Source organism: Sinohyriopsis cumingii, chromosome 2, assembly GCF_028554795.1.
Source record: "Sinohyriopsis cumingii isolate HCF-2022 chromosome 2, ASM2855479v2, whole genome shotgun sequence".
Taxonomy (NCBI): Eukaryota; Metazoa; Mollusca; class Bivalvia; order Unionida; family Unionidae; genus Sinohyriopsis; species Sinohyriopsis cumingii.
The window spans coordinates 75,507,206-75,532,935 of NC_142962.1; the positions used below are offsets into that span (position 1 = coordinate 75,507,206).

The 25,730-nt window shown below is 33.3% G+C and overlaps 1 protein-coding gene across 2 annotated transcripts in view; it reads left to right on the plus strand.

The window, feature by feature from the left end:
• Positions 1 to 25,730, plus strand: part of LOC149805211 (centriolar and ciliogenesis-associated protein HYSL1-like) — a 29,261-nt gene that overhangs the window by 633 nt on the left and 2,898 nt on the right. For both annotated transcript variants that reach the window (XM_089948468.1, XM_089948475.1), the window contains exons 2-8: positions 5,059 to 5,175; positions 6,669 to 6,767; positions 7,298 to 7,601; positions 11,491 to 11,546; positions 15,193 to 15,293; positions 18,198 to 18,240; positions 21,081 to 21,262. In XM_089948468.1, the coding sequence (XP_089804594.1) occupies positions 5,076 to 5,175; positions 6,669 to 6,767; positions 7,298 to 7,601; positions 11,491 to 11,546; positions 15,193 to 15,293; positions 18,198 to 18,240; positions 21,081 to 21,262 (885 nt within the window). In that variant the 5' untranslated portion in view covers positions 5,059 to 5,075. The remainder of the gene's footprint in view (positions 1 to 5,058; positions 5,176 to 6,668; positions 6,768 to 7,297; positions 7,602 to 11,490; positions 11,547 to 15,192; positions 15,294 to 18,197; positions 18,241 to 21,080; positions 21,263 to 25,730) is intronic.

The following is a 25,730-nucleotide window of genomic DNA, read 5'->3' on the forward strand; positions in this document are numbered from 1 at the left end:
GACATTTGTGCAATGAGACTCAGGTCCTGTACAGGTATTAGATTCTTCCCATGGTAATCAGTAAAATGTGGGTGCCTGTTGCCATCACCAAGGTTCTACTTGCACCCCGAAGTGTGCATTATAAGCACACACTGTAATAATCAATATATGATGTTGTGGCGGTAATTAGTTAGTATCTTCTTAGACAACAATTCAGAGTTTTTTTAGATGACTTTAATATACCAAGATTAGAACTAAGGTCCAGTATTTAAAAGATGTAACTTTGAGATGCAGTATTATCTATTAACATGATCATCAAACCTTGTGGCCTACTTATTCAAATATTGTAAAATTGATATTGGCCTCTTCCCTTCATCGATTGTTTATATCACGTGATCATTTGAACCCTTGTGTCAAGACAAATATATTATACTTGAATAAGAACTGTAAATGGCCATGTGTTAGGTCAAATTTGTAAATGCTGTAGTTTGACTCAGCAGCTGATTAAAGAGATGAGAGCAAGTGTATATGTGTCTTCAGATCATACTGTTAGTCCTAATTTCTTTGTTGCCAATAAAACGTTACCATAACTATTCACAGACAATACACTGAAGCATTAAAGTTAATATTCAAATAAACCTAACCCTTCCAAATCAATATAGCCAGCATGTGATTGCATCTGTTTTGGGAAAGAGGGATATTCTAAATGTAACCACTCATTTTCTAGTTCATTAAAACAGTCCATTGATAGGATTGCAAATTTATGGCTTTATTATTTATCTGAGTACTTGTAGTAAAGTCAGACATGTTTTTAAATAGTATTTGCTTTGCTGCTTTTTTGTTATTGAATTTTCACAAAAATGATTTAAGTCATAGAACAGCTTTGACCTTACAATACTTTTAAAATTTCACAACATAGTATGGTCCCATATGTTTCTGACCTGCATAATTGCATCTTTGGGCTAAATCTTCAATAACATTATGTTTAGACTTTGCTTTCTATGAATTTTATATTTTCCTTAATATATTTCCCAGATGTTTATCAAAACAATCTAATAAAAAGGTACTTTCCAGACACAGCGATGTCTGCCATTATTTCCCAATGACAGTTCACTTAAGGTTTCAAACTGATTTTATGAAGAAAAATTATGCACATGTGGCAGGTATGATCTTCAGATCACTGATTCTATTCTTAAAACACAAATTGCTATTTACATACTATTGTTTAAGTTTTAAAACACAAGTTTATAAATTTTTATCATCGAATGATAACTTGTGGAAATCAGGCTGTGATAGCTGCTAACTAGTCGGGAAAGGGTTAATGGTCATTCATCTATCAAAACACATTCCTGTGAATGTGCAAGAGTTTGTGTATTGGTGCAGTTGATATGAAAAAATGCTTTGTTGGCTTGATTCATACCTACATTTCGACTTGAGCTAGAATACAACACCAGAACTGTTTGGCATGGGTGAGGGAGCATCTCAAAAGTCTTTCACTATGGTCACTCAGCGTACATTTAAAACATCACAGGGTGAAGTTGTTTATGCTTTCCTAACAGAAGAAGTTGAAGTTTACATTTTTAAGTTGACTTAGTCTCCCACTTCACTGGTAGCATGATCCCTGAACTTTAATTGTGTTCCCTTGGTGTAATACAATCAATAATGCATTAAAGCATGTATATGAAAAATCCATGAATTTGAGTATATGTCACAAGTTAAAAAATTCATGTATTGTTGACATTCTGTTAGAAAATACATAAATAAACACACACACACACACACACATATAGATAGATAGATATGGTGGTCATTAAACTGTGTCCCATTGTCAACAAGCACATCACTAAACAATTCAGTCTCCAGTAGCATGTAGCTGGATAGTAGTTTATATTCTGCATGATACAACTGAATTGACCAAAATTTTGATCTGCCTGAGACACCAAATAAACCATCTTGCTGAGGCTACCAAGCCGATAAGGCTATTCATAGGGAAGTGAAAACCCTCATTTGTGCATCAGTGACCTCAAATTTTTTAATTTGTCCCCCAGTTTGACTTTCAGTTTTACACCCTAGGGGAAGAATTGAGCAGTTCTCAGAAATGCCACTCCATTGACTGTTAATTTGCACTGCTGATTCATGCATTGATACTGCCAAGCAGCTCTATGTATCATAATTTTATTCCATGGGCAGTTATTTTACAAATTAATAAAAAGTGGCAAAGCATGACATGATCAAACAGAAAATGTATGGTGTAAGTTTCATTGCCATTTTGTTGATAAGTGTGACCCCGCCATAACTCGCCCTGCAGTAATGCAAATTTGGATATAACGCAGTCATGGCATGGCTCCCGAAATTGTGTGTATTCATTCGCACATGAAAACTATTTTTTGTTCAGAGTACTTGAAATAGTGTATAATAAATTTATTATCATTTTGGGGAAGAAATTGCATATGAATTTGAATATAATATGGTTGCGGCATGGTTCCTGACATTTTAAATACATGTACGTGTATTTTTCTTGTATCGCGATTTTTTTATATTAAGTATGAAAAATAATGTGTAAAACTTTTATTATCATTTTGGGGAAGAGTTTGCTTATGAATTTGAATACAATGCGATCGTGGTGTAGCTTCTTAAATTTAACAATTTCACCAGGTTCTTGAAATGTTATGCCAAAATAAACATTATCAGAAATGTTACTTATTACTGAACCATGAATAAAACCAGTAAGTCATCTTTGTGATTGTCTTCAATTAATTCTGTATACAATCATTGCTCAAACAATAGCCATAGGTCTCACAAGGATTTTAAAACTAGGTGTCCAGGACTCCCATTTTGGTAAAAATTGGAGTCCCACCAACAAAAGTTGCAGTCCCCTCCAGGAGTCAAGCTAGACTTGAATTTTAGGGAGAAGTGTCTTCTCCTTTTGGACAGAAAAGGGAGAAATGAGACCTCAACAGGGCAAAGTGGATGTGAAGCAAGAAATGCAATATATATAATACATACATACATACATACATACATACATACATACATACATACATACATGTTCTCTCATTTGAATTAAGCCCTCTATTTCCCAGTTTTCATACTTGCATTTAGCTTTGGATTTAAGCAATACTTTATTTTCAAGTAGACAATTTTCTAAGTTATTTTGGCCATATGACTCTAAAAGAGAATAACAGAAACTATACTGGAACAAATTTTAACTGAGTAACCAGATTATATTACTGTGATTTCAAGTTAGTAAAAATGCTTAATCAACTACCCTTAATCAACTTTTTAAAATTCTTTTTATTTGTTTATACTTTGTAAAAGTTTACAATAATGGCACTTTCAAAGATTTCTAAACATGTTTGAAACAACCCTTGTACCATGTACATGAGTGCAAATGCACATGTCTTCAGATCATACTGTTCGTCCCCATTTCTTTGTTGCAGATACCTTATTACCATAACTATTCATACATAACACACTAAAATGCATAAAGTTACGGACATGTCTCCTTTATAGTCAGTATATGAACTAACCCTTCTTTCCTAAAGAATCAACACAGATGTGAGTGCATCTATTTTTAGAAGGAGAGGTTTTCGTAATAAAATCGCTCACTTTAATATAGCTTCATTACAACAGTCCATTGACAGGATTACAAATTTATGGTTTATTTATTTGTCTACTTACTTGTAGTAATTTTGGGCAATGGTTAAATAGTATCTGCTTTGGTGCTTTTTTCCATATTTACACAAATACGTCTCAAGCCAGAAAACAACTTAGGCCTTACAACACATCTCGTGAATTCCACAACATAGCATTGTCCCATACGTTTCTGACCTACATAATTTGCATTTTAAATTCAAATCTTTAATTAAAGAATACCTTGATTTTTGCTTTCAATGAATTGTATATTTTTCTGAATATATTTGCATGATGATTTACGAAAACAGACAATCTAATAAACTGGTACATCCCAGACTTAGCGATGTCCACCACTATTTCCCGTTAGGCCTACTGGTTCATTTACAGTTTCAAACTAATTTTATGATGAAATAGTGTACAAGAGGCAGTTAATATGTATCCAGATCACCAATTCTGGTCATAAAACACAAATTGCTATTTACACAATTTTTGTAATGGAATCACATTTATTATGGATTAATTGCAAGCCCCAACAGTACGATATCAGATGTCAAGTAAATACTCTGTTCATGCTATATAATAGAGGTTGAATTTAGACACAATGATCTGGGACAAAACTATTGAATACTGTAAATCTGTGTGCAATTTTTCAGTGGAATTACGTGCATTATGGATGAACTGCATGCCACGACAGCACGATAGTGAATGGTGTTGATACCCTATTCATCATATACATCAGACAGCAATACACATATATGTGCCAATGAGTTGTTCTCTGAAAGAAAGTAAAATACTGTAAAACCCTGCTATTAACACAATCCAATTTTTCGGACCCCAATTATCACGTTATAGCGGGGTTCCACTGTAGTTGATATATGAAGCTAAAATCACTGTTTGCTATGTTTTGAAAAATTTGTTAATTAAAACAATAGCAATTTGTTAAAATGAACTTCAGTTCCGATTTTGTAGGCCTTCATATAAAAAAAATTACTTCAGTAAGTATAACAGGTATCACTCTGTCAATGGCAAGAACTTTGCCATATTTCTCTACTGTATTTAATATTGTCATCATGTCATCAGTGACATGTAGCAAGAAAAATAGGATCATTAAAAGTGTGCTGAATGTTATCTTTGTTGTGGAGCCCCAGATGGCTAATTATGTAGTCTAAATTGCTTACCTTTCCTGATCAGTGACATGTCACCTCTTTCCATTTTGCTTTGAGTTTTGGGCTTGACCATTGTGGGTATATGAGAAAGCTTGCCAGCAGCTTACCGTGGTTCGGTTGGTCTTCTTGTGGTTTTTCTTCCACCGATTATACTGGCTGCCATGTTTAGCCTATTGTGTGCTGAAAAATGGTATTAAGCCCAAAACAACAACATTTTGTTGTTCAAGTTTTTTTTTTTAATTAACATTCACTGTAAATTCTTTTCTTACATTCTTAGGTGATACAAAGAAAAAAATGAGTGATCTTGATTTTACTGATGATGAGATAAGAGAAGAGTTGTCAAAGCTTGGGTACCGTCAAGTTCCAGATTCAAGACTACAAGAATTTAAAAAAGGTGAGTTCTTTCATCCTTGAATATGAGTGTGTTTAATGTCTCCCCTCGGCCATTTTAGGATGGCGCTGTGTCTAACCTTTCTTTTCCCATGCCAAGATGGCTTTTTTGTTTCATCACATCATGTTCCTTTCCCAATAACTTGCATTTTATTAGTTGCAAATGTGCTGAATTTAATTTCCGCATTTTTTATGATCATAAGCTGCATTATATTAGTACCCAGAGAAAAGACTGTTCATTTTATAGCAGGCCTATTAACGTCACATCGAATTGCATGAAGGAGATCTTTCTTAATACAAACTGGTTGCTCATGCCAGTGTGTGCATTCACTAGACATCATATTGACATGCAGTTGAGCATATATGATTAAATGGATTATTTCTTTGCAGCCTTTGATTAGGAACAGCCATTTTTTAAAATTCTAATTGACACGCTGATTATTGTCCATTCATCTGAGAAACTTCAAGAAATATGTGATAGCAGTGCATTGAATCTGCACCTGTCAGATTTTAACAAATAGTTTCTGACAGCCTTGGATAGTTGTCATTTAATAACTTAATGATATTCGTGTAATTTATTGCTTAAAATTAAAGCTGAAAATTGAATAACAAATATGTTCTGACATGGACAAAATCAAAGGGTACTACAAATGCTACTGATTGGTAATAACATTCTTTCAAAGGCACATCTAATGAATTAGGAAACACACAGATCCTGCCCTGCAATACATTAAATCATAGTTCTTTCAAGGATTTAAAGGATGTATAAAATAAGAAATATAAGTTAAAACTAATTTAAGACATTTTTTTTATATATATGTTATCTATTTTCAAGGTAATAAATGGTTATTGTTATTATTATTGGTAAGACTATAACATTATATTGTGCATATTACTAAATATGCATTCAGTTTTCTTTCAAAACTGCTGCATGTATTTTTTGCCTTGGAAAGATGAAGAAAAGAAGAATGTTAATACTCTTGCATTGTTTGGGGTTCAAATACATATAACACATGGCATTTTTAGAATTTTACAACTTGTCTACTCCTCCCAGTTTCCTAATTTTAAGACAGTGACAGTAATAATAATAATAATAATAAGATGAAGAAGAAGAAAAAAGCCCAACAGCAACAAAACTAACAACAGCAGCAACAACAATTTACAATAAAATATGGTGCCCTATTGGTCATGAAGTAAGTTTTGGAAGGATAATTATATTCTACATAATAACTTATTATCATTTACCTACAATTTATCACTTGCAGTGACAATATATATGTTGAATACACCAAAGAAGTGTGTAAAAATGCTGTATTGTAGAATGGTTACCCTTGGAAGAGACTATTACCATATTCAAAATCCCCTGAAAGGCCAGTCATCTTTCCTGTACTCCTTATCTGGGAACAACACTGCACTGTGTCACATTGGACTAACAAATGTTATCCCATCCAATTCTTTTGCATCAATGAAATTTTCTTTTTGTTTTAAATTTGACAGATTTAGGTATCCTTATTCACCAGGAGAAGAGCAAGCTTAGTTCTGAGAATACCAGTTTGTCATCGCATACACTTCCAGACACATCCATCTCATATACAGGTAAGCACTCCTCGCACACACATACACACATATGAATCTCTGAAACAACTTTCACATTTAGTTAGTTACATTTCCCACACTCCAGATACATCAGTCTTTGTACATGTAAGCACATGTAATGTATGTACATGTATATGTCTGTTTCACAGAAACATAAACTGGGTAAGCACATGTCAGTCACTTCCACATGTATCAGTCTCATTTACAAATGAGTAGAACTTGCACACCTCCAGATACATGTTGCAAATCTCATGCATACTTTAGTACCTCTCACAGTAAACCAGGTTTACATCTATGTATTTGTCTGATATTAAGGTAAGTGCTCTCTCACTTACCTGATTTGCTTATCATACCTGAATTATGCTTTGAATACAACATCAGTGTTATGAGTTTCATCCCTATTTAAACGTATTAACTCTTTCATGAACCCAGGTGATGTTTTTTATGAAGCCCAACATTATAAGTCATCGACAGTTTGACATATATGACACCAAGTCAGTATTTGAACTGAATCATAATTTATTTTAAAGAACCAGTGGTGCCAAAGGTGACTGTCCAGCGTGAGAGAGTACCACTTGAAGAAGCCTCCCTCTCAGATAGGCAGGGATCTTCTGAGGTTCGTTCCCACTATCTTGGTCATGGCAAGGAAAATCGACTAGAGTTCAAACATGACTTTTTACGGAGACATAATATGCAACCTGACATAAGGCAAAATGACCAGTATGACATGTATGAACCTGAACTGGATCCTAATCACAGGATTGCAAGGGACTTAAGGGACGATGTCTCAGAAACTGATTCAGAGAAGAGACTTGTGAAAAGAAAAGTGTTAAGGTTAGAATTTGAATTTTCAAGATTGGAAAGTTATCATTTGTTTGTGATGTTCTGTTATGGAGAAGATTTTCTTTTATATTGATCATGAATATATTACCAGGGATTTAAATTCACCTATATACCACCTAGTTATGGATATAGGTTTTCAGATTTCAAATTGTAATATATAAACCATTTTGAGTGAGAGATAGTTTCGATTTATCAGACATATTTATAGACACATCACAGAATATAGTCGGTATGATGCTGTTAAATTTTCTTTTGAATCATGACATGAATTTTTGTTCCTATTGGTCACAAATCAAAAGGATATTTATATTTTATATCCAGTTTGACTGCAATCTAAAATGGTCTTTAAGAAAATTGTTCATCCCATTTCAGTCTAGGTGCATCCTTTTTAATTTTGCATATAAAATATGGTAAATTGGACAGATGATAAATAAAGTGGAAAGTTTGTTCATATATATATTGTGTTGAGTCCAAATGGAAACTATACAGACCCACATTTGCCTTTGCATCATGCAAAAGCAGAGCAAGGTCTATGGAGCTTTTTAAGGTAATTAGTAGAACAAACAACATGGGCACTGATTGGACAGCACATTAGTTGAGGGCAGATTATCATCTATTTTTTTTGCAGTTATATGTTGACTTATAAACATCTGTCACTAGGGACAACTCAGTATTCATTTTATTCTGTATCCATTGGAACACATTATTCCATTATCCATATATCCCATTACATTCCTAAAGAAAATGTGGTGTTGTTTCAGGGAACTTCTTACAGATATATATTTATCATTATCTGACAATTTTACTGTCCAAGCTAATTAGTAATATTCTGAAAAATAACGTGAAATTGAAACCATTGTAATTGTTATTTTAATAATGTAAGAATATATTTATAGTCTAGCAACCAGTGTTCGGATTTTAATTTCCTACGATTTCTGATCACTAAGTGGTTTGAAGTCTGAATTTAGAAACTATTTGTAAAAGTCTTTCCCTACACTTTGTTGCAAAAACACTATGATTTCTGATTGGAAAGAGATGAAGCATATGGTATTTGTGCATATATGTCACATACAAATTTTGCATAAGGAAGTTACACAGATTTATACCTTGAAATGCAAGAAAATTTGTGCTGAGACCATATTGGGTTATTTTGTTCCATCCTTTATCTGATAGATCCATAGTGCTATGATAGTTGTCAACATTTCTACAAAGAGCAACAGTTTTACCCTTGTTAAGATATTTTGGAAATATTAACTGATGCGCCTGTCCTGAAATTGTATTTTGAATTAAGTGAGTCAGGCATGTAATCCAGACCGTAAGATGCATTGCCACCATGGCTGGATTAGTACATGTAGTTAGTGATGTCATTCAAAAGGTTTAAAAATATGTTACACTGCAAAAGTATGTCAACTTTTACACCAAATGGGCACACCATATAACAATTCATAACTTTTCAATCACTGGATATGAAATTGTAATAGGTTTGATTACCAGCTTAAGGGTTACAGACTACTAGGCTACACCTTTGGTGATTGTTAGTGCCTGCATATAGACTTACAAACACAGATTAATCCCTTCTTATTCTTGAAGAGTGTTGTTGAGTTTTATCTAAAATTTTAATTTACTACTCAGTTTTCATGTGCAAGAACACATGCAATTGAAACAGTGAACAGTAACATGCATTTACATTCCTTATTTGCCTGGATTGTTTTTTTTATTTTGGAGTAAATCAAAGCAAGGTTAATTCAAATTTACAGTCAGGGACAATTCATCCCCAAATAACCCTAAATAGGAATTTAGGTAAAGGGATACAAATTGTCAATGTCTTTTTAATACACTTGAAGAAATATCACAACATTTATTTAGCTCTTGGTACTATAAAATATGTTTTATACTTTGACCTGTTTGGAAATTATGCTGATCTCCAAATGTCACAAATATTGACTACCGTATTTCATGTTTGTTTTGTACACGAAATATAATTATTAATTCCAGTGTACGAAAAATTACATGTAAAATAAATAGTTATCATTTGGTGGTACTGACCGTGTACGAAAAATAAAGGGATTGTACCTGAACAAGTTCTACGGAACACACGCTACTCGACAACCTAATGTTACAAATGTACAACGTAAACATGTATTTTCTGTCTCATTCTGCTCTCAACTCAACAATCTAATTACAGTAAAAATAAAAGTACTCAGAGATATTTGTTATTAGTGAACGAGAGAAAGAGAGAGAGGATTATGTCTCAGTGTGCATTCTCATCTGCAGTTAGAGCATATGTTGCTGTTATGTTGTGTAATGTTGGCAAAATTATTAAGATGGTTTAGTTATGGGTATTATTTATTGGTAAATTGTAGACAACGATATGAGACCACATTGTCAAGAAATTAAGTGCAACTTATACTTTTACAGCAACAATAACCTCATCAAATTGTGATAAAAAAATAAAGAACTTGAAATCACATTTTAGTTAATGCGAGCATGTGTGTGTCTGTGAGAGAGAGAGAGTGATGAAACAAAATTTTGTCAGTGTACAAGACCATATTTATTCAGGGTGGTTTTTATTTGTAGCATTTTGCAAAGAGAAAAAAGGGCTATTTTCAGTTACCTGATGATTGTGATAATCCTCATGTATTATAATCCTACTATATTCCATTATCAATAAACACTGCTAAATCAACGATTCATTCTTGTTTTAAATACAGTGTACATTGTCACGACAACCACATGGCTTTGCAGTCTTATTTACATGGTAATTAAACATGCTTAGCACTTTGGTTATTCCAGTTCAAACCAGATTGAGTGCAAGAATTGACAGAAGAGGTCAGATCAGCGAGGCTGCCAGTAATGAAACAGGGCTCTCTTTAGGGAAATTAAAATCTGTCAATGTGCTATTGAAGCCATTGTCCATACAGCAGATGTTATATATAAGGACAAGCAATCATATGCATTACTTGTTATTCAAACTCACCAATAAAGATACTACTGGGGTATATCGTAGAATAGATTTGCAATAAAATGTTAATTATATCCAAGTCAAAACAGAACAAGCACTTAAAAGATAGTATACGTATATATATATATGTATATTTGTATGCAAATCAATTTAACTGAGTCCAAGACTTTCATATTTATGATAAAAAATGACTAGGTTTTTATATTTTATGTTTGTATGAGTTTAATGAAACAATAAGACTAGTTGACCAGTGGTCTGTGGTCTTCACTTTAGCATGTACTGAGATGTATTGTAAATACTGTCACCCATTGTAATTTTCAACAGTGATAGTCATTTCAGTCCTGAAATCATTGCCCCAAAAAATGAATACTTCAGGGACTGCAGAGATTAGAAAGAACTGTCAAGAGTTGCAGTATTATTATCTGCAAAACTGACAGTGAAGTTGATTTTAATTTTTATTATATATTATAAAATTTCATTCATGAGTTAGTTAAGCTGTCATTTCTTGTAATTTGTATTGGAAATAAATTAACAGGAAGAAAAAGAAACAAAACTAAGAATCTGGTCTTTTTAAGAATAACAGGAGTTTACTTTGTGATGTCACTTTCATACATATAAGATATAAAATGATTTCCCCATTTTATTTTCTATAGCTGTATTTTTTTGTTGTGCAAGGCTGCTTGTGGTATTTATAACATTTGTTGAGTAATTTGTTTCCCAATATTTATTTGTGATATTTTTAATCATCCTTGAATCAGTCTTGTTATTCTGCTGTAAGTAATAATTATTAGAGACATGTGCAGTCATTCCCAAAATTTCAAATTCTAAGGCAAAACAATATTGCCAATGAAAATGTCTGTCCTGATTTCTTAATTAATCTTTGTATTGCTTATTCACTGGTTTTTGGTATATTTTCAGGAGAGAGAAAGATGGTTCAAAGAGAATAGATGAATCCTATACAGAAAGTGAAACAGGTGAAATTTTCATAAGAAACATGTATATCTACTCTACATTCCTAATGTGTAATTTTGACCTTGCTTTAGCTAGACAGAATTTCACAGATACTTCTCATTGACCCACATACCCACCTATGCCCATTTTGTTTGCTTTCCATGTATCCCTTTGGTATTCCCAGCTGCTTGTACAAGCAAGAAAACACCTGATAATAACTGATGCTACATATAATAACTGTGATGCTACATACATGTACATATAAGGAACTTTTAGAAAAATGTTATTCTTGAAGAAGTAGGTGGAGTTTGCTTCAAGCAAAAAAAAAGTACTAAATATGACACCTGTATGAAAATGCATCTTAAAGCTTAGAAAATGCCCTTGGTTTCAATTCTGTACAGTGTGTTGAATTAGTGGAGTGTTGGTCTCTTATAAGCAATGGTTCACAGATTCATTATCTGCCCAGGCCAGCCTGTGTTCACTGCCTTGATGTATCCTTTCAAAAGATACTTAGCTCCCATTTTTTCCAGCATGATGTAGCCTGTATTGTGTTTAAAGTGCCATTAAAATACAACCAACCAGCTAACCCACCTCCACATGAAAGAAAATATCTAGCAGGAGCACTCCATGGCACTTTCCTCTTCAGTAATGCTTTCCAGTTTGTATTTAGACAAGTACGTTACAGGTAGAAGGAAAGGTATTATGTGAACATGCTTCATGCTTCACTGTCATAATATCACATATCATTTTGATTCGATTTAGTACATTGCTTCTTAATGAGTTAACTTGTAAGTTGGAGATCTCAGGTGCACTGTATTTTTTCTGCATCTAATTGGACAATTAAAATCTTTTTCGACTTCGTAAATTATTATTCAGAGTATCCATGTTTTGAGAAATAAGTGGTGTAGTGTATATATGGAATTTGTTTAATCCATCCATCCATCATATATGTATTCATCCCACTTTGACATGTAACATGCTCCAAAATTAGGTCACTGGCACTTAATTTCCAATTTCTTTTCAAAAATTGTCTACAAGCACAGACCTATGTTAAAGATTGTTGAAATACCTTGCGAATGCCTGCCTACAAACAACTCTTACTGCATTATTTCTTTGAAATAGTAGAAATTAAAATTTAATTTTTCAGTTCGTTCATTTTTACATATTCAGCATTTCAGTCAGTTGAATCAGAAAGCAGAGTTTTGATTGGCAGACTGTATTGTATGTTGAAGTCAATAAATCACAGACAAATATGTAAGGTGAAATATCTTATTATGCAATGGAAGATTTAAGCTACAAGATGAAACAGTTTTGTGTTTGAACTGTCATGCTCACTCAACAAGTCAGAGTTATATGCTGGAGATACAAAAAGAGCTAAGAGAAAAAATCAAGGAACATATTTGGGATATGAGACAAAATTGTGACAAATCAATAGTTTGTAGAAAGTAGTCATATTAAGAATATTATGAGAGTATTTGTATTAGGAAATGTTCAAAGAGACATCTCAAAGATAGTAAATGGATAGATACTCACATTTAAGTCAGTTCCAACTGCAAACAGCATAGACCCTGATCTGCCATTGCACAATATGCTGGAATATCAGGGTCATGGTCATTTATTCTGTTAATTAATCCAGTCAGGCTGGTGTATTAGGTGACAGCATCTGTGCTTTTTGAAGTTGGATCTGACTTGTACATGACTGTATGCAGTAGATTAAACACAGAAAATCAGATGGATATAAACACCAAACGGAAAAAGTGCTAATATTATTGTAATTTGTTACCATAATGTTACAGTGGTGACACTATCACACATGTGATGCATTACCACACATATGATGACACCACCCACATGATGACATTTTACCACACACCTGACATTACTGCCCATGTGATGCTTTGCCACCAATATAATGATACCACCCACACAATGACATTACCACCTATGTGTTGCATTACCACCCACATGCCATTTTACCACTCATGTGATGCATTACCACCTACATGATGACATTTTATCACACACATGACATTTTACCACCCATGATGACATTACCACCCATGTGATGCATTGCCACCCACATGATGACATTTTACCACACACATGATGACATTACCACCCATGTGATGCATTACCACTCATATGATGACACCACCCACACAATTACATTACTACTCATGTGATGCATTAACACCCAAATGATATATTAACACCCTATGATGCATCACCACCCACATGATGACATTAACACCCACATGATAGATAGCATTGTGACAAATGACACTATATCCAAAAAGTAATTTGAAATTGGATTAGAATGACAAAGAAGAGACAATTTTGTAAGCATCTTACTGTAAAGAAAATGGTTTTAAATGTACTAAAAATTAGAACAATGTTAAAAAAGTAAACAGATTTGTGATGTTACAACTTTATGATTGGTTGAAGTTAATTCCATGGTTTACTTTTGGACAGTTTGACATAATTATAACATTGTGACTCTTCTTGTGACCAATACTGTAGCAGCAAAGTTTGATATGTTGACATCAAAACTTTTCCTGTGACCAATACTATAGCAGCAAAGTTTGAAATGTTGACATCAAAACTTTTCCTGTGACCAATACTATAGCAGCAAAGTTTGATATGTTGACATCAAAACTTTTCCTGTGACCAATACTATGGCAGCAAAGTTTGATATGTTGACATCTTAACTTTCCCTGTGATGAGTACTATAGCTGCAAAATTAGATATGTTGACATGAAAACTTTTCCTGTGACCAATACTATGGCAGCAAAGTTTGATATGTTGACATCATAACTTTTCCTGTGACCAATACTATAGCAGCAAAGTTTGAAATGTTGACATCAAAACTTTTCCTATGACCAATACTATAGCAGCAAAGTTTGATATGTTGACATCAAAACTTTTCCTGTGACCAATACTGTAGCAGTGAAGTTTGATATGTTGACATCAAAACTTTTCCTGTGACCAATACTATAGCAGCAAAGTTTGATATGTTGACATCAAAACTTTTCCTTTGACCAATACTGTAGCAGCAAAGTTTGATATGTTGACGTCGTAAATTTCCTGCGACCAATACTTTAGTACCTCAGATTGATCTCACTGTGTCACCATGATCTTCTGTGACTAATTGTGTAGCACCAATCTGATATCATTGTGACATCATGACCCTTCCTGCTACCAGTACTTTAGTACCAGTTTGATTTCATTGTGTCACCATGACTTCTTGTAACCAACACTGTAGAAACCTCAGAGCTCAATATCATAGTGACTTTTCCATTGACCAACATTGTAGCATCACAGAGAATTATATTTTATACTGTTGTATCACCATTGTTTTTCAAAGTGTGGTTTGATTAGGAGGTATGTAGTTTATTGTACAGTTGTAAAGATTTATTTTTCCCGCTTAGCTGATGCTTTGTTGGTATAGCTCACTTTGCATCAGTGAAACCAATATTAGCATTCTTCAGTCTCAAACGAGTTGTGATTAGCGGTCCAGACTTGCACACAAGGTATGTCCCTGGACAAGATACTTTTACTCTCATTGTCGTTACTCTTTATTATCAATTATGGTTCATGATTCAAGTTGTCAAATACAATACTGGTATCTCCATTTTTATATATGATGTCAAATGTCTGTCTGTTTTACAGGTAGTATAATGGATATCAATGAGAGATTACAGCAGCTAGGAATTGCAGACTCGGTAGATTTTTTTGACAGAGGAAAGTCACAGCAGTCATCCAGAGATGAGGTATAAGCTCTGATGTGAAAAGAACTACATGAATTAATTAGACAGGAATGATTAGTATAAGGAAACTAAACTATGAAGGTCACTGATGCAAGTAAAATGTCAAGAGTTTCTTTAAGTACATAACGCTGACCCAGATATATTGAATTCATATGCAACATTAAGATTCGTTACAACATAACTTCATTCATTTATCTGACAAGGGAATACATTTGATAATGTTTAAAATGATAAATTTAAATTCATTGTATGTTTCAATCACAATCCACTGTGTTGTACGCATGGAACTTATTAAATACAGATAGAGTGTTAGTTTGGATCATACAAAACCTGCATGTTTAAGCAATATATTTACATATGACATTGTTGGTACCCCTTACATACAGTGTAAAGTGTGTCCTTACATACAGTGTTAAGTGTGTGCAGTTTAATAATTTAATTATGATATGTCAGCATGTTATAACATATCATATAATGTGAATGTGATAAGCCAGTGAAATTCTTGTACAGTATTTTTATTAGGTTACAACTGTGGGAATTTTCCTTACCTCACCTTCTGGAACATTTTTCCTTTGTACTTTTATCAACAATTTGGTGGCCATCTTTAAAATTGGTTGTCCAGAGGGTATTGGAAAAAAAAGAATATTGCCAATTTATCCCACATGTGATCATTTACAAATGAAATTAAGATTATTAGTCAATGGATAGAAGGGGCATACAAGCATAAAACTTGAAGATCAGTACCTTGTACACCCACCCCCAGGACAAGTGTGGTTTAAATGTCAGTGTATGGGAGTAACTAAACTCATCTCTCTTTTGAAAACTAACAGAAAGTTATCTAGCTGCAGCATTCTTCCAAATCAAATAATACAAATATTTGGTCACAAAACATTAAATTTTGATGATTATTTTACACATTGACACCTTTATAGACTTGATTTAGTAAATTTTCTGCATCCAGTAATCATCCCTTAAGATAAACAACTGGAAAGCTACTTCAGTTGACCCAACACACTTAAGGTGGAAATAATGTAAACAGTCTCATTTTATATATATATATATATATATATATATATATATATATATATATATATATATATATATATATATAAAATCACCTACTCAAAGCAAGTGACCTATATAAAGACATCACACAGGAAATTCCATTGGTGATCCCATGTCTGTGTCAAATGTTCTTTTGATTTGGAAATAATGTTTCACTTTGAATTATCATTTGTAAATAATCTACTTATAAATGTTACAGGATATCAAATTGTGCATTATTCATTCAAGTTGCATCTTTGAATATTATTTCGTGCACAAAGCAGCATTTGAACCAGATTTTAATGAATGCCAAAATTATTTTGTTCTTCTTTCTATCAAATCTCTGCTAAAATAAAATCTTTGTAATAAAATGGGGAATGATGTAATACTAAATTTATGAAATTTGTTAAGTAATTTCCTGTTATTGCATGCCAGGGCTGCAAAAGCTGTAAATCATTGTACTCATTTCATAAATTCAGTATCACAACATTCTAACATTACCTATTTGAAATCCTAATTTTATAAGTCAAGTCCAACTGTGGACAGCATAGACCCTGATTGGCTATTGCATAATGTGCTTGCAGATCAGGGTCTTTGTTATTTGCTATATTAATTATTCTTAACAAACTGCATAGAAGTGGCCCTGAGTGGCCGAGTGGTTTAAAGCGCTCTTCATTATGGATTACTGCCATCTCACCTCTGTCTGCGTAGGTTCGAGTCTTGGATTCGGCCAGTGTGGGTATGTGAGAAAGCTTGCCAGTATCTTCACGAAGGTCAGTGGTTCTTTCCAGGGATTTCCCGGTTTCTTCCTCCACCATTAATACTGGCCACCATGTATAGCCTATCGTGTGCTGAAAAATGGCGCTTAACCCTACACTAACAACAACAAAAAGAACAACAACAAACTGCATAGATTAGATCTGCCAGCATTTTATGCAATAACAGAGCTGGGTTTTTGCATTTGCAGTTAGTCTCCACTTATAACTGAGTATATAAAGTACATGTATAGATTGTGCACAGATAGAGTATGTTACATGATAGCTCATTACATATGACATTTATGAGGCAGATTTGAATGATATATATTGGTTACGAGCCTCATAGAGCAAGGGTTGAAATTATTTGTCAAGTTCCATAAATTTCATTCGCATTGAGAACAAATGTAAGATTATAATTGTAAAAAAGTTGGATCTGATGGCAAATTGCATAGACCCTGATCTGTTAGCACATAATTAATGAGTAGATTTGTGTCTGTACAATTTGTTAGAAGTAGTCAGTAGAAGGAAGAACATAGACCCTGATCTGCTAGCACATTATATGATGGTAGATCAGTCTGTGTTGTTTGCATTTGGACTCCAGTTATATGCATATATATATATATATATATATATATATATATATATATATATATATATATATATATGTATATATATATATATAGCATTGATTACATGAAGAAAAATATTTGTTTTATTTGACAAAGCATCATTTTGCAATGAAATTATTGGGAATACATTTTGATGCCTCAACCAGATTCCTTGTGTCAGATATTATTTATAACATAACATCAGGTTTTAATACGTATAAAAAAATCTTTGCATTGTCCTAAACAACACAGTTATGAAAAAAAAGAAACAGTCTGGATAAATGACGTCTGAAAAGAGTTTTACTGTAGCAAATTATCTGGTTTGTGCATATTTTGAAACAGGTACATGTTTTCTGAAATAGAAAATGTAACAAATCCTCTTAAAATAAGCTAATGCAATTATTATTTGAAAACAAGAATTTGTGACAATTAATTGTGGAATTGGCTTGATTAACCTGTAGACCTGTACAGTCTTTTATATATATATATATTTTTAGCCACCATACAGACTGTCTCCTGATGACCCCAGACCAGCTTCAGGTATTACAAATATTTTTCATTCTTTTTTTTTTTTTGCCTTCTTAATGTATTGTCACTCCATTTATGCCTTTGCATAGTTTTCCTCTTATCAAAGAAGCTTTTCTGTCTTTGAAAAAAAATAGGTTTGAGTCTTAGGCTCAGTTAATTTGGGTATGTATCTTTCCATGGGTCAGTAGTATTTAAACCTAGGCTTTTGGGGGTTCTTCCTCTACTAGTTACCCTGGCCAACATGAATAGCTTGTCATGCACTTAAAAAATGGTTTTAAACCCAAGACAACATTAACTTTTTATTTAAAAAATGCAATTTTGTATCTAATATTGTGTATTCAGTTTTATTTGTGTGGTACTAATATTGTTATGATTTTTATGGTTGCTACAGACAGAATTTAAAGAGGCAATGAATATTAATTCATTTGTGAAGTTAATAAGACCCTTTTTCCAGTCAATGACATTCCTTTAATTTGAATAACGATAGCTTTCTTGTCAAAACTGATGCCTTCATTCTGTTAAATTTGTAATGTTAAAAAAAAACTTTGTGAAGATCGGAAGTATTCTTGAGTTGTAAAACGTTTTTGACATGGAACCTTTGAAAATTGGACTCGTCCAAAAGCAAAACATTTTCCCCCAAGTCCCATGTAGATTTAATCATTTGAGGCCTACCATATTTGTGACGCCAGTATAATAAGAACTGCTTCCTTATGACTTCTGTCTGATATTTGGAGAAGGTACATTTAAATTAGGGTAGACTTGTAAAAGCTTTTCTTTAATTATGCATCATTTGGACTTCAGTAGAGGCATTGATGTGTATCTCTTTTTGAACAACTGCCTTTCTTGGGAACCAACTTTGCATGTTTAAATGGAAAGCCATTTCATTTGATTTTTAACCAAAAATTTCTGTAACCAGTCTTGTAAGCATCATCTTTACTTTCTTTGTTTGCTTTCATAATATCTAAAATTTATTCAACATGTTGTGTAGAATTATATGCTGTCGGGGCATATTGCTCCATTCCAAAAAGTTTATTAAATTTCATATTTAATAAGCATGAGTATGAAATTCTATTATGTCTAAATGCAGTAAGTTTACCTACCTGTGGTGTTGATACAGTATGTGTTACATCATATTTTTATGTTGCAACCACATAAATACAGGTAAAACCCATAATAACACGATTCATTATAATGTGATTTTGCTTATAATGCTATAGCAGCATGGCTCCCATTTTTTAAAATTTAAGGTGCTCTCTTTTTAACAACCCAGATACATGCTGTCGGAAAAGCAGATTGTTCATATCCCTAGCAAGATTATATGATCAGGAGGTTAGTTAAAACTGATAACATTGAAATTTCATTGTATATTTTCTATGGTGAAGTTTTTTTAAAAATTTGTTCATGCAATCCCGCTTATACCGTGATGTTCATCTTTAGACCCCGAGCATCATCTTACAATGGGTTTTACCTGTAGGTAGTGAGACTTAGCAGTTTCCAGTGTTAGCAGCAAAGGTGTAGTTGGTGTCAAATCTGATTTAAATCACATTTCCACTGTCTTAGGTGAAGAACTGACAGTGACCGCTTAGGGGTCATGTTCTGATGACGTATATTATGATAATCGCTAATCTTTCAACCTGTCAGATGAAGTGTTATATCATAGTCACCAGAAAATGACCCCTAAGTGGTCACTGTCAGATCCTCACCTAGGACAGCGAAAATCTGACTTTAATCAGATTGAGCTGGGTTCAACATTTTGTTATGGTGTTAGTTAAAGTTTTCCATTTGTATGTATTTCCTAGTCCTCTTATTATATTCTCAACCTACACAGAATGCTTGCTCTTTCCTTTTACATTGGTGTCCAGTAAATCTGAAAATTTGCACTATACTTTTGGTTACAGTGTTTTCATTTGCCATTATTTCCAAAACTCCTTGATAGATTTTGTCATTCTTGGCCAGTGGCTTATGAAACCAAGGTAATTAATTATACCACATGCTTGCTGGCCCATTTTAATTTGGAGTTGATGTTACCATTGTAGAAAATATGCATTACAGTTTTGGTTCTAGCTTTTCTTTTTTTATTTTTCCTCAAGAACTTTGCTGGATATTCTTCATACTTGTCATGAATCAATATGAAGCCGTGACAATTCAGTCTGTGTTGCATGCACTTTCCTCTCTGACCTTATGGTCTAAGTCAGAGAAGTTATGTTGTATACATTTTTTTTTGTTTTGTTCCTAAACCACTCAGTGAATTTTCTTCAAACTTAGAATGAATCATTATGAAGCCTAGCCAATCCATTCTGTCATATGCTGCTCACCCCATGGATCTTGTGATCAAGTTCAGTCACAGAAAATTGGCATGAAGGTTTTGGTTTAACTTTTTCATTTGCTTATATTTACTAAAACCATTAGTGGATTTTCTTCATGCTTTGGATGAATCATTGTGAAGCTGTTTTTTGACATGCTTGCTTTAAGCTTTTAACTAAATTATTATGGTCACATGTTTTATAGCAATGCTGGGTTGTGGGATTGATATTCTGACCCTGGTCTTGTTATGATGTGCCATAATTATGCTTATACAAACAGTTGCATGTTAATATCATGTAATAAATGCACAACACTATCTTCTTTTGATAAAATAAATGTGTAACATGAATTTCACGAAGGAACATTTCAATTCATTGTGGATGAGGGGGGCACCCAAGTACATTAAAATGGAATAGCCCTTCATGAAATTATTTTATACTTGTTATTCCTCTAAAATGTGTTGTTTCCCCCAAATCCAGGTAGATTGAAATGGAATAGCCCAGATAAAATGAAAGAATAACGCATTTTCATTTACTTTAATTTTCCAGTCATTCTTCGGCAAAGTGAGCATCCTCATACTAAAAATTTACGTAAATCCGATCCAGTTGCACGATATCAGCAGTTTCGGCAGAGTTGGATGCAGCAGTTAGCACCAGGAGAGAAATTTCACAAACAATTGCGATGGAATGTTAGAGAACAGATGCTGGCACAAGATGTGGTGTATGAAAAGGTACGATTTGTAGATGTCAAAGCACAAGGAAAATAAGTATAACATTAAAATATCGTTAAGTCTAAATTTTGTAAGAACTTTAATAAAAAGGAACAAAGATATTAAGTATAATGACTTAAGATGAGGTATTTGAGAAATGATGTGTGAATGAATGGGGAAAAAAGATATAAGTTAAAATCAGTGATCATTCAGCTTGATGTTGGAGGTAAATCAGCACTTCTTTGATACTTCAACCCAGTAGAATGGAGAGTTCAAATGCATATTCACTCCTATGTTCATTCTCACTTCAGCAGCAGAAGATAAGAGAAGAAAAGCTTAGAATAATGTGTAATTAAAATGACAGACCTTGTTGAGCAAGAATAAAAAAATATTAATTCCATTAAGATTCTGAAAGATATCTGATCTATATCTTTTCTAATTCTTATAGCTTCATTCTTAAATTTGATTTTCACAACATTTTTCCCCTTTCACATCCATGTACTTGTGGTAAGGAAGAAGCCTATTGAATTTGAGGTGAAAGGTCATGATCATTGTGACTAAAAAATAAAATAAAAAAATGATTATTGTACAACATTTAAGTATTCGACCATGTAGTTTTATTCATAAATTTGATTTTCAAAATTTTTTCTTTTCCTTGCATTTGCAGTAAGGGAGAAACTTATTAAATTTGAGGTCAAGGTATACTGAGACTAAAACAAAAACAGAAATGATTTGCGTACAAAAATTTCAGAGGGTCCAAGGTGGCAAAGTGTTCTAAAGCATTCACCTTCACTGATCACTGTCATCTCACCTCTGTTCCTTGTTGATTTGAGTCTCAAGCTCAACCAATGCAGGTATGTGAAAAAGCTTACCTGTAGCTTCCTGTGGATTGGTGGTTCTTACCAGAGTTTTCCCGGGTTCTTTCTACACAAGTTATACTGGCCGCCATGTATGCCCTTCATGTGCCAAGATTGGAGATAAACCCAAACAAATTTTTTTTAATTACTTGACCATGAACCTTCAACAGGCGTTTGGAATGACTTACATGTCGTTTAATAAAGAAGCCTATTGATAATTTATTGAAAAGGTCAATGTTGCTGCGAGTGAAAAAATAAAAAGAGCTTTGGGATAAATTTTAAATTTTATGGATGACTGGCATACAAGGAGTGGAAGAGACCTTTTGATTTTAGAGTCAAAGATCAAGTCATTGTGGGTAAAAGAAAAATGGGTTTTGCAGATTAACCTTTGTTCTAGAATAAGTTCTATTAGCAAACATTGTGGCTGGCTTGTTTTTTTCTTGTTGCTGATTTTTTGGTAATAAAGAGACCTATAGATTCTTGGTCAGAGTAAGTCCAAAAAGAAAATGTTTTTTCATAGTTAGTTTAATTTAATACCACATACCTAATCCAGGTCATTGCGACCCTTTTTGTCTATCTTTTGGCAGCCATGCACTACTAGTGCCTGCAAAGACATGGAATGGGCGTACACACTTCTCCCTCGATAACTTGTGCACATTGGGGTCCAGAAACATAGATCGCACTATAAATGAGGGTGCGAGTTAACTAGGGACCTCTAAAAAATCTGCTAAAAACTTCTGGAGAACTGCGGGGGTTTGTTGGGGGTGGGACTGGGCTCTTTAATGACTGAATCCTCGTTTTATAATTGCATTGAGAATAATTGTCAATAAAGTGCTTTTTCTGATGAAGTTGTTCCTTATTCTGTATAAATTATATTTATTTTTATAATGCCCAACAGCTGAAAGATGAATAACATAATTCAAACTGGTTTCAACAACCAACCTGGTACGCGAAAACATTTGTGTATTACATCACAACAATTTGTTTTGTTGATTAGTCTGGTTCTGGGAGTGGTGTGTATAGTATTTTGCAAAACACAGAGTCAGTGAAACAGGGAACCAGACTAACTGTTGCTACACTACCAAACAAGATTCCTTTTTATTATAAAAACGCAACATTTTGTGAGACAATCATCTATGTCGAAACTCAATTTTTGAATTGTTCAGTTAGTGAGATATTGATGCTATGATTTCATTCCAAATAACAGTGAAACTTCTTATCATCCTTGAGGATATCTCTACATGCACATTCAGGAATTGTCTAAAACTATTTTCCCCATAATGGTTCATATCTGTGAAACAAAGCTCTTTATTTTATGAAGTACTCATTTTGCTTGGTTGCCTTTCTATCTTTAATCAGAGTTATGATTGAGTAGGTTAATTTAAGGTAGTTTAATTAGATTAAACACGCAATAACATTTATAACGGTGTTCGATTGATCAACTGAAATGAATTACCTGACATATGACTGGGGCTGCGGGTTCTTAAGCATGTAGGATTTGTATGCCTTTTTAACTTTTTGTTTATTCCACCTCCTTTATTTGATTCAAAAGATGTAAATAACATGATAATAGAAAAGGAGGCCCACTTTTATTTAGTGCAACAATACAACAAATGCAATATTTAAACAGCACTTAGATTCTCATAGAAACGCTCACGGACATAGCTGTTCCAGTAGATCGACACATATTACGTTTAACTACAAGAGGACACATTGCATTTATGATGATTACACTTAAAGGAACTAAAAGATTGAATTAGACCACAAATTTCAATTGATAAAAAAATTATTTAATTGGTATTTATTTATTAAAGTACTGCCTCCACTAGGTGCAGCATTTTCATTAATCAAAATTTCTTTGAGTATCATCAATTACGGTGTACTAAGAAGGTCATTTGGAAAGACAACATACCAAATTTTATGAATTCTTTTTACACTTGATATTTCATAAAATTTCCAGGTTCTATTTACTGTTTTCAATGATATAATGAGCAATGTATCAAAGTTTCTGTTGACAATTTTGATCACGATTTTCGTCAAGTTCAACAAATAGGGATCAATTTTTGGCATTTTCTGGTTTAAAAAATGGGATCCATGCCTGACCCTGCCTTATAAGCAGGTTCGTGAGTTATCAGGGTACAAGTTATTGAGGGAGTGGTGTAATGTGATATTCACAGTACTCATGTCATAGGAATACTTAGGCACAAAAAAGGTTTCCGTCAGCCAACCATCTCTGTTTTTCAATGCCAACCCTAGCACTTTTCCCCCAGGGTAGAAAAAAATAAAAATTAAAAAAATAATCCTGAAATTGAGTTTTGTATCTAGTTGAGCCAGGTTAGACCGGTACTTGAAGTGCTTAGTACATTATATAAACCAATCCTTATAATAATATATATATAATGTGTTTTTTAAAAATCCCTACCTACCTACCCTAATTTTAAAACCAGTGCAATAGGAACATATTTTTCAGAAGACCTTGTGCAAATTAGTCACATCTTTTTAGTATGTCAATTAAATGAGAGACTCTTTCATTCCATCATAGGACCTCAGAGTTTTAGTAGTAGAACGATTCATTGATTTGATTTTTCATCACACCTTACTCATTAATATCATTTGTAACTAGAAGCCAGAAGTACTTACCAATTAACGATGTATCTTCTTTAAATTTCTTTTCATTATTCAGTACCAGTACCATTAATGAAATAGCAGTCTCTTGGATTTGAAGCTAAAATCAGATATTTTCTCAAAGATTTTCAACTCAAATGTTTTGTTTCCTCTGCATTTTACATCCTATGTAAATTAAACAATATGTTTCTTGTAGATTTCAGGGATTATCTTAAAATCCTTGTTACATAAAAGTCACAGCAAACAATTGAAAAGTTTCCATTGTCGAAGTTAATCAATGCTGGTTCATACGTAAAGTGTTTAGCTGTGAAATGTTCAAGAAAATTTGATGAAAGAAAAAAATGAATTTACCTCTTTGCAAGTTGAGTCTGACATCAAACAGTGTTGACCCTGACTTGCCATTGTATAATGTGTTGGCAGATCAGGGTCTATATTGTTTGTTCTACTGTTTACTAATTATTCCTAACAAGATGCATAGACCCAGATCTGCTGGTGCATTATGTGATGGCAGATCTGAGTCTATGTAGTTTTCAGTTAGACTAAACTTTCAAGCAAGTATATATGGTAGATACTTTTACATAAATGCTCATTTCCAATGCAAATTTTTGAAACTCCATGGTTAGCAAAATGTTTATCAGTTTCACATGAATGAGAATTTCCTAGAAATTGCAAAGCATCATGGGTAAACATTTTTGGAAGACAATATGAAGCCATATTTTTGTTTACATAAGTACACATATAGTGATAACTTTCTGACCTAAATTATCTGTTAACAAGTTGGCATAGGCATTGATTTAGTTTGATTATAAGCTCTTAAGACAATTGGGAAAAAGTTTGTAAACTGCAAGTATGTGAATTTTATAGAGGAGGATCATGGTGAAACGATACATCAAGTATCTTGCTTATATAAGCTGCAACCAAGCAGACAGTGCAGAGCTTAACAGTTGATTGTAAGTTACAGCTGGTGATAGTTGAGTGTAACTTACATCTGGTGAGAGTGCTACAGC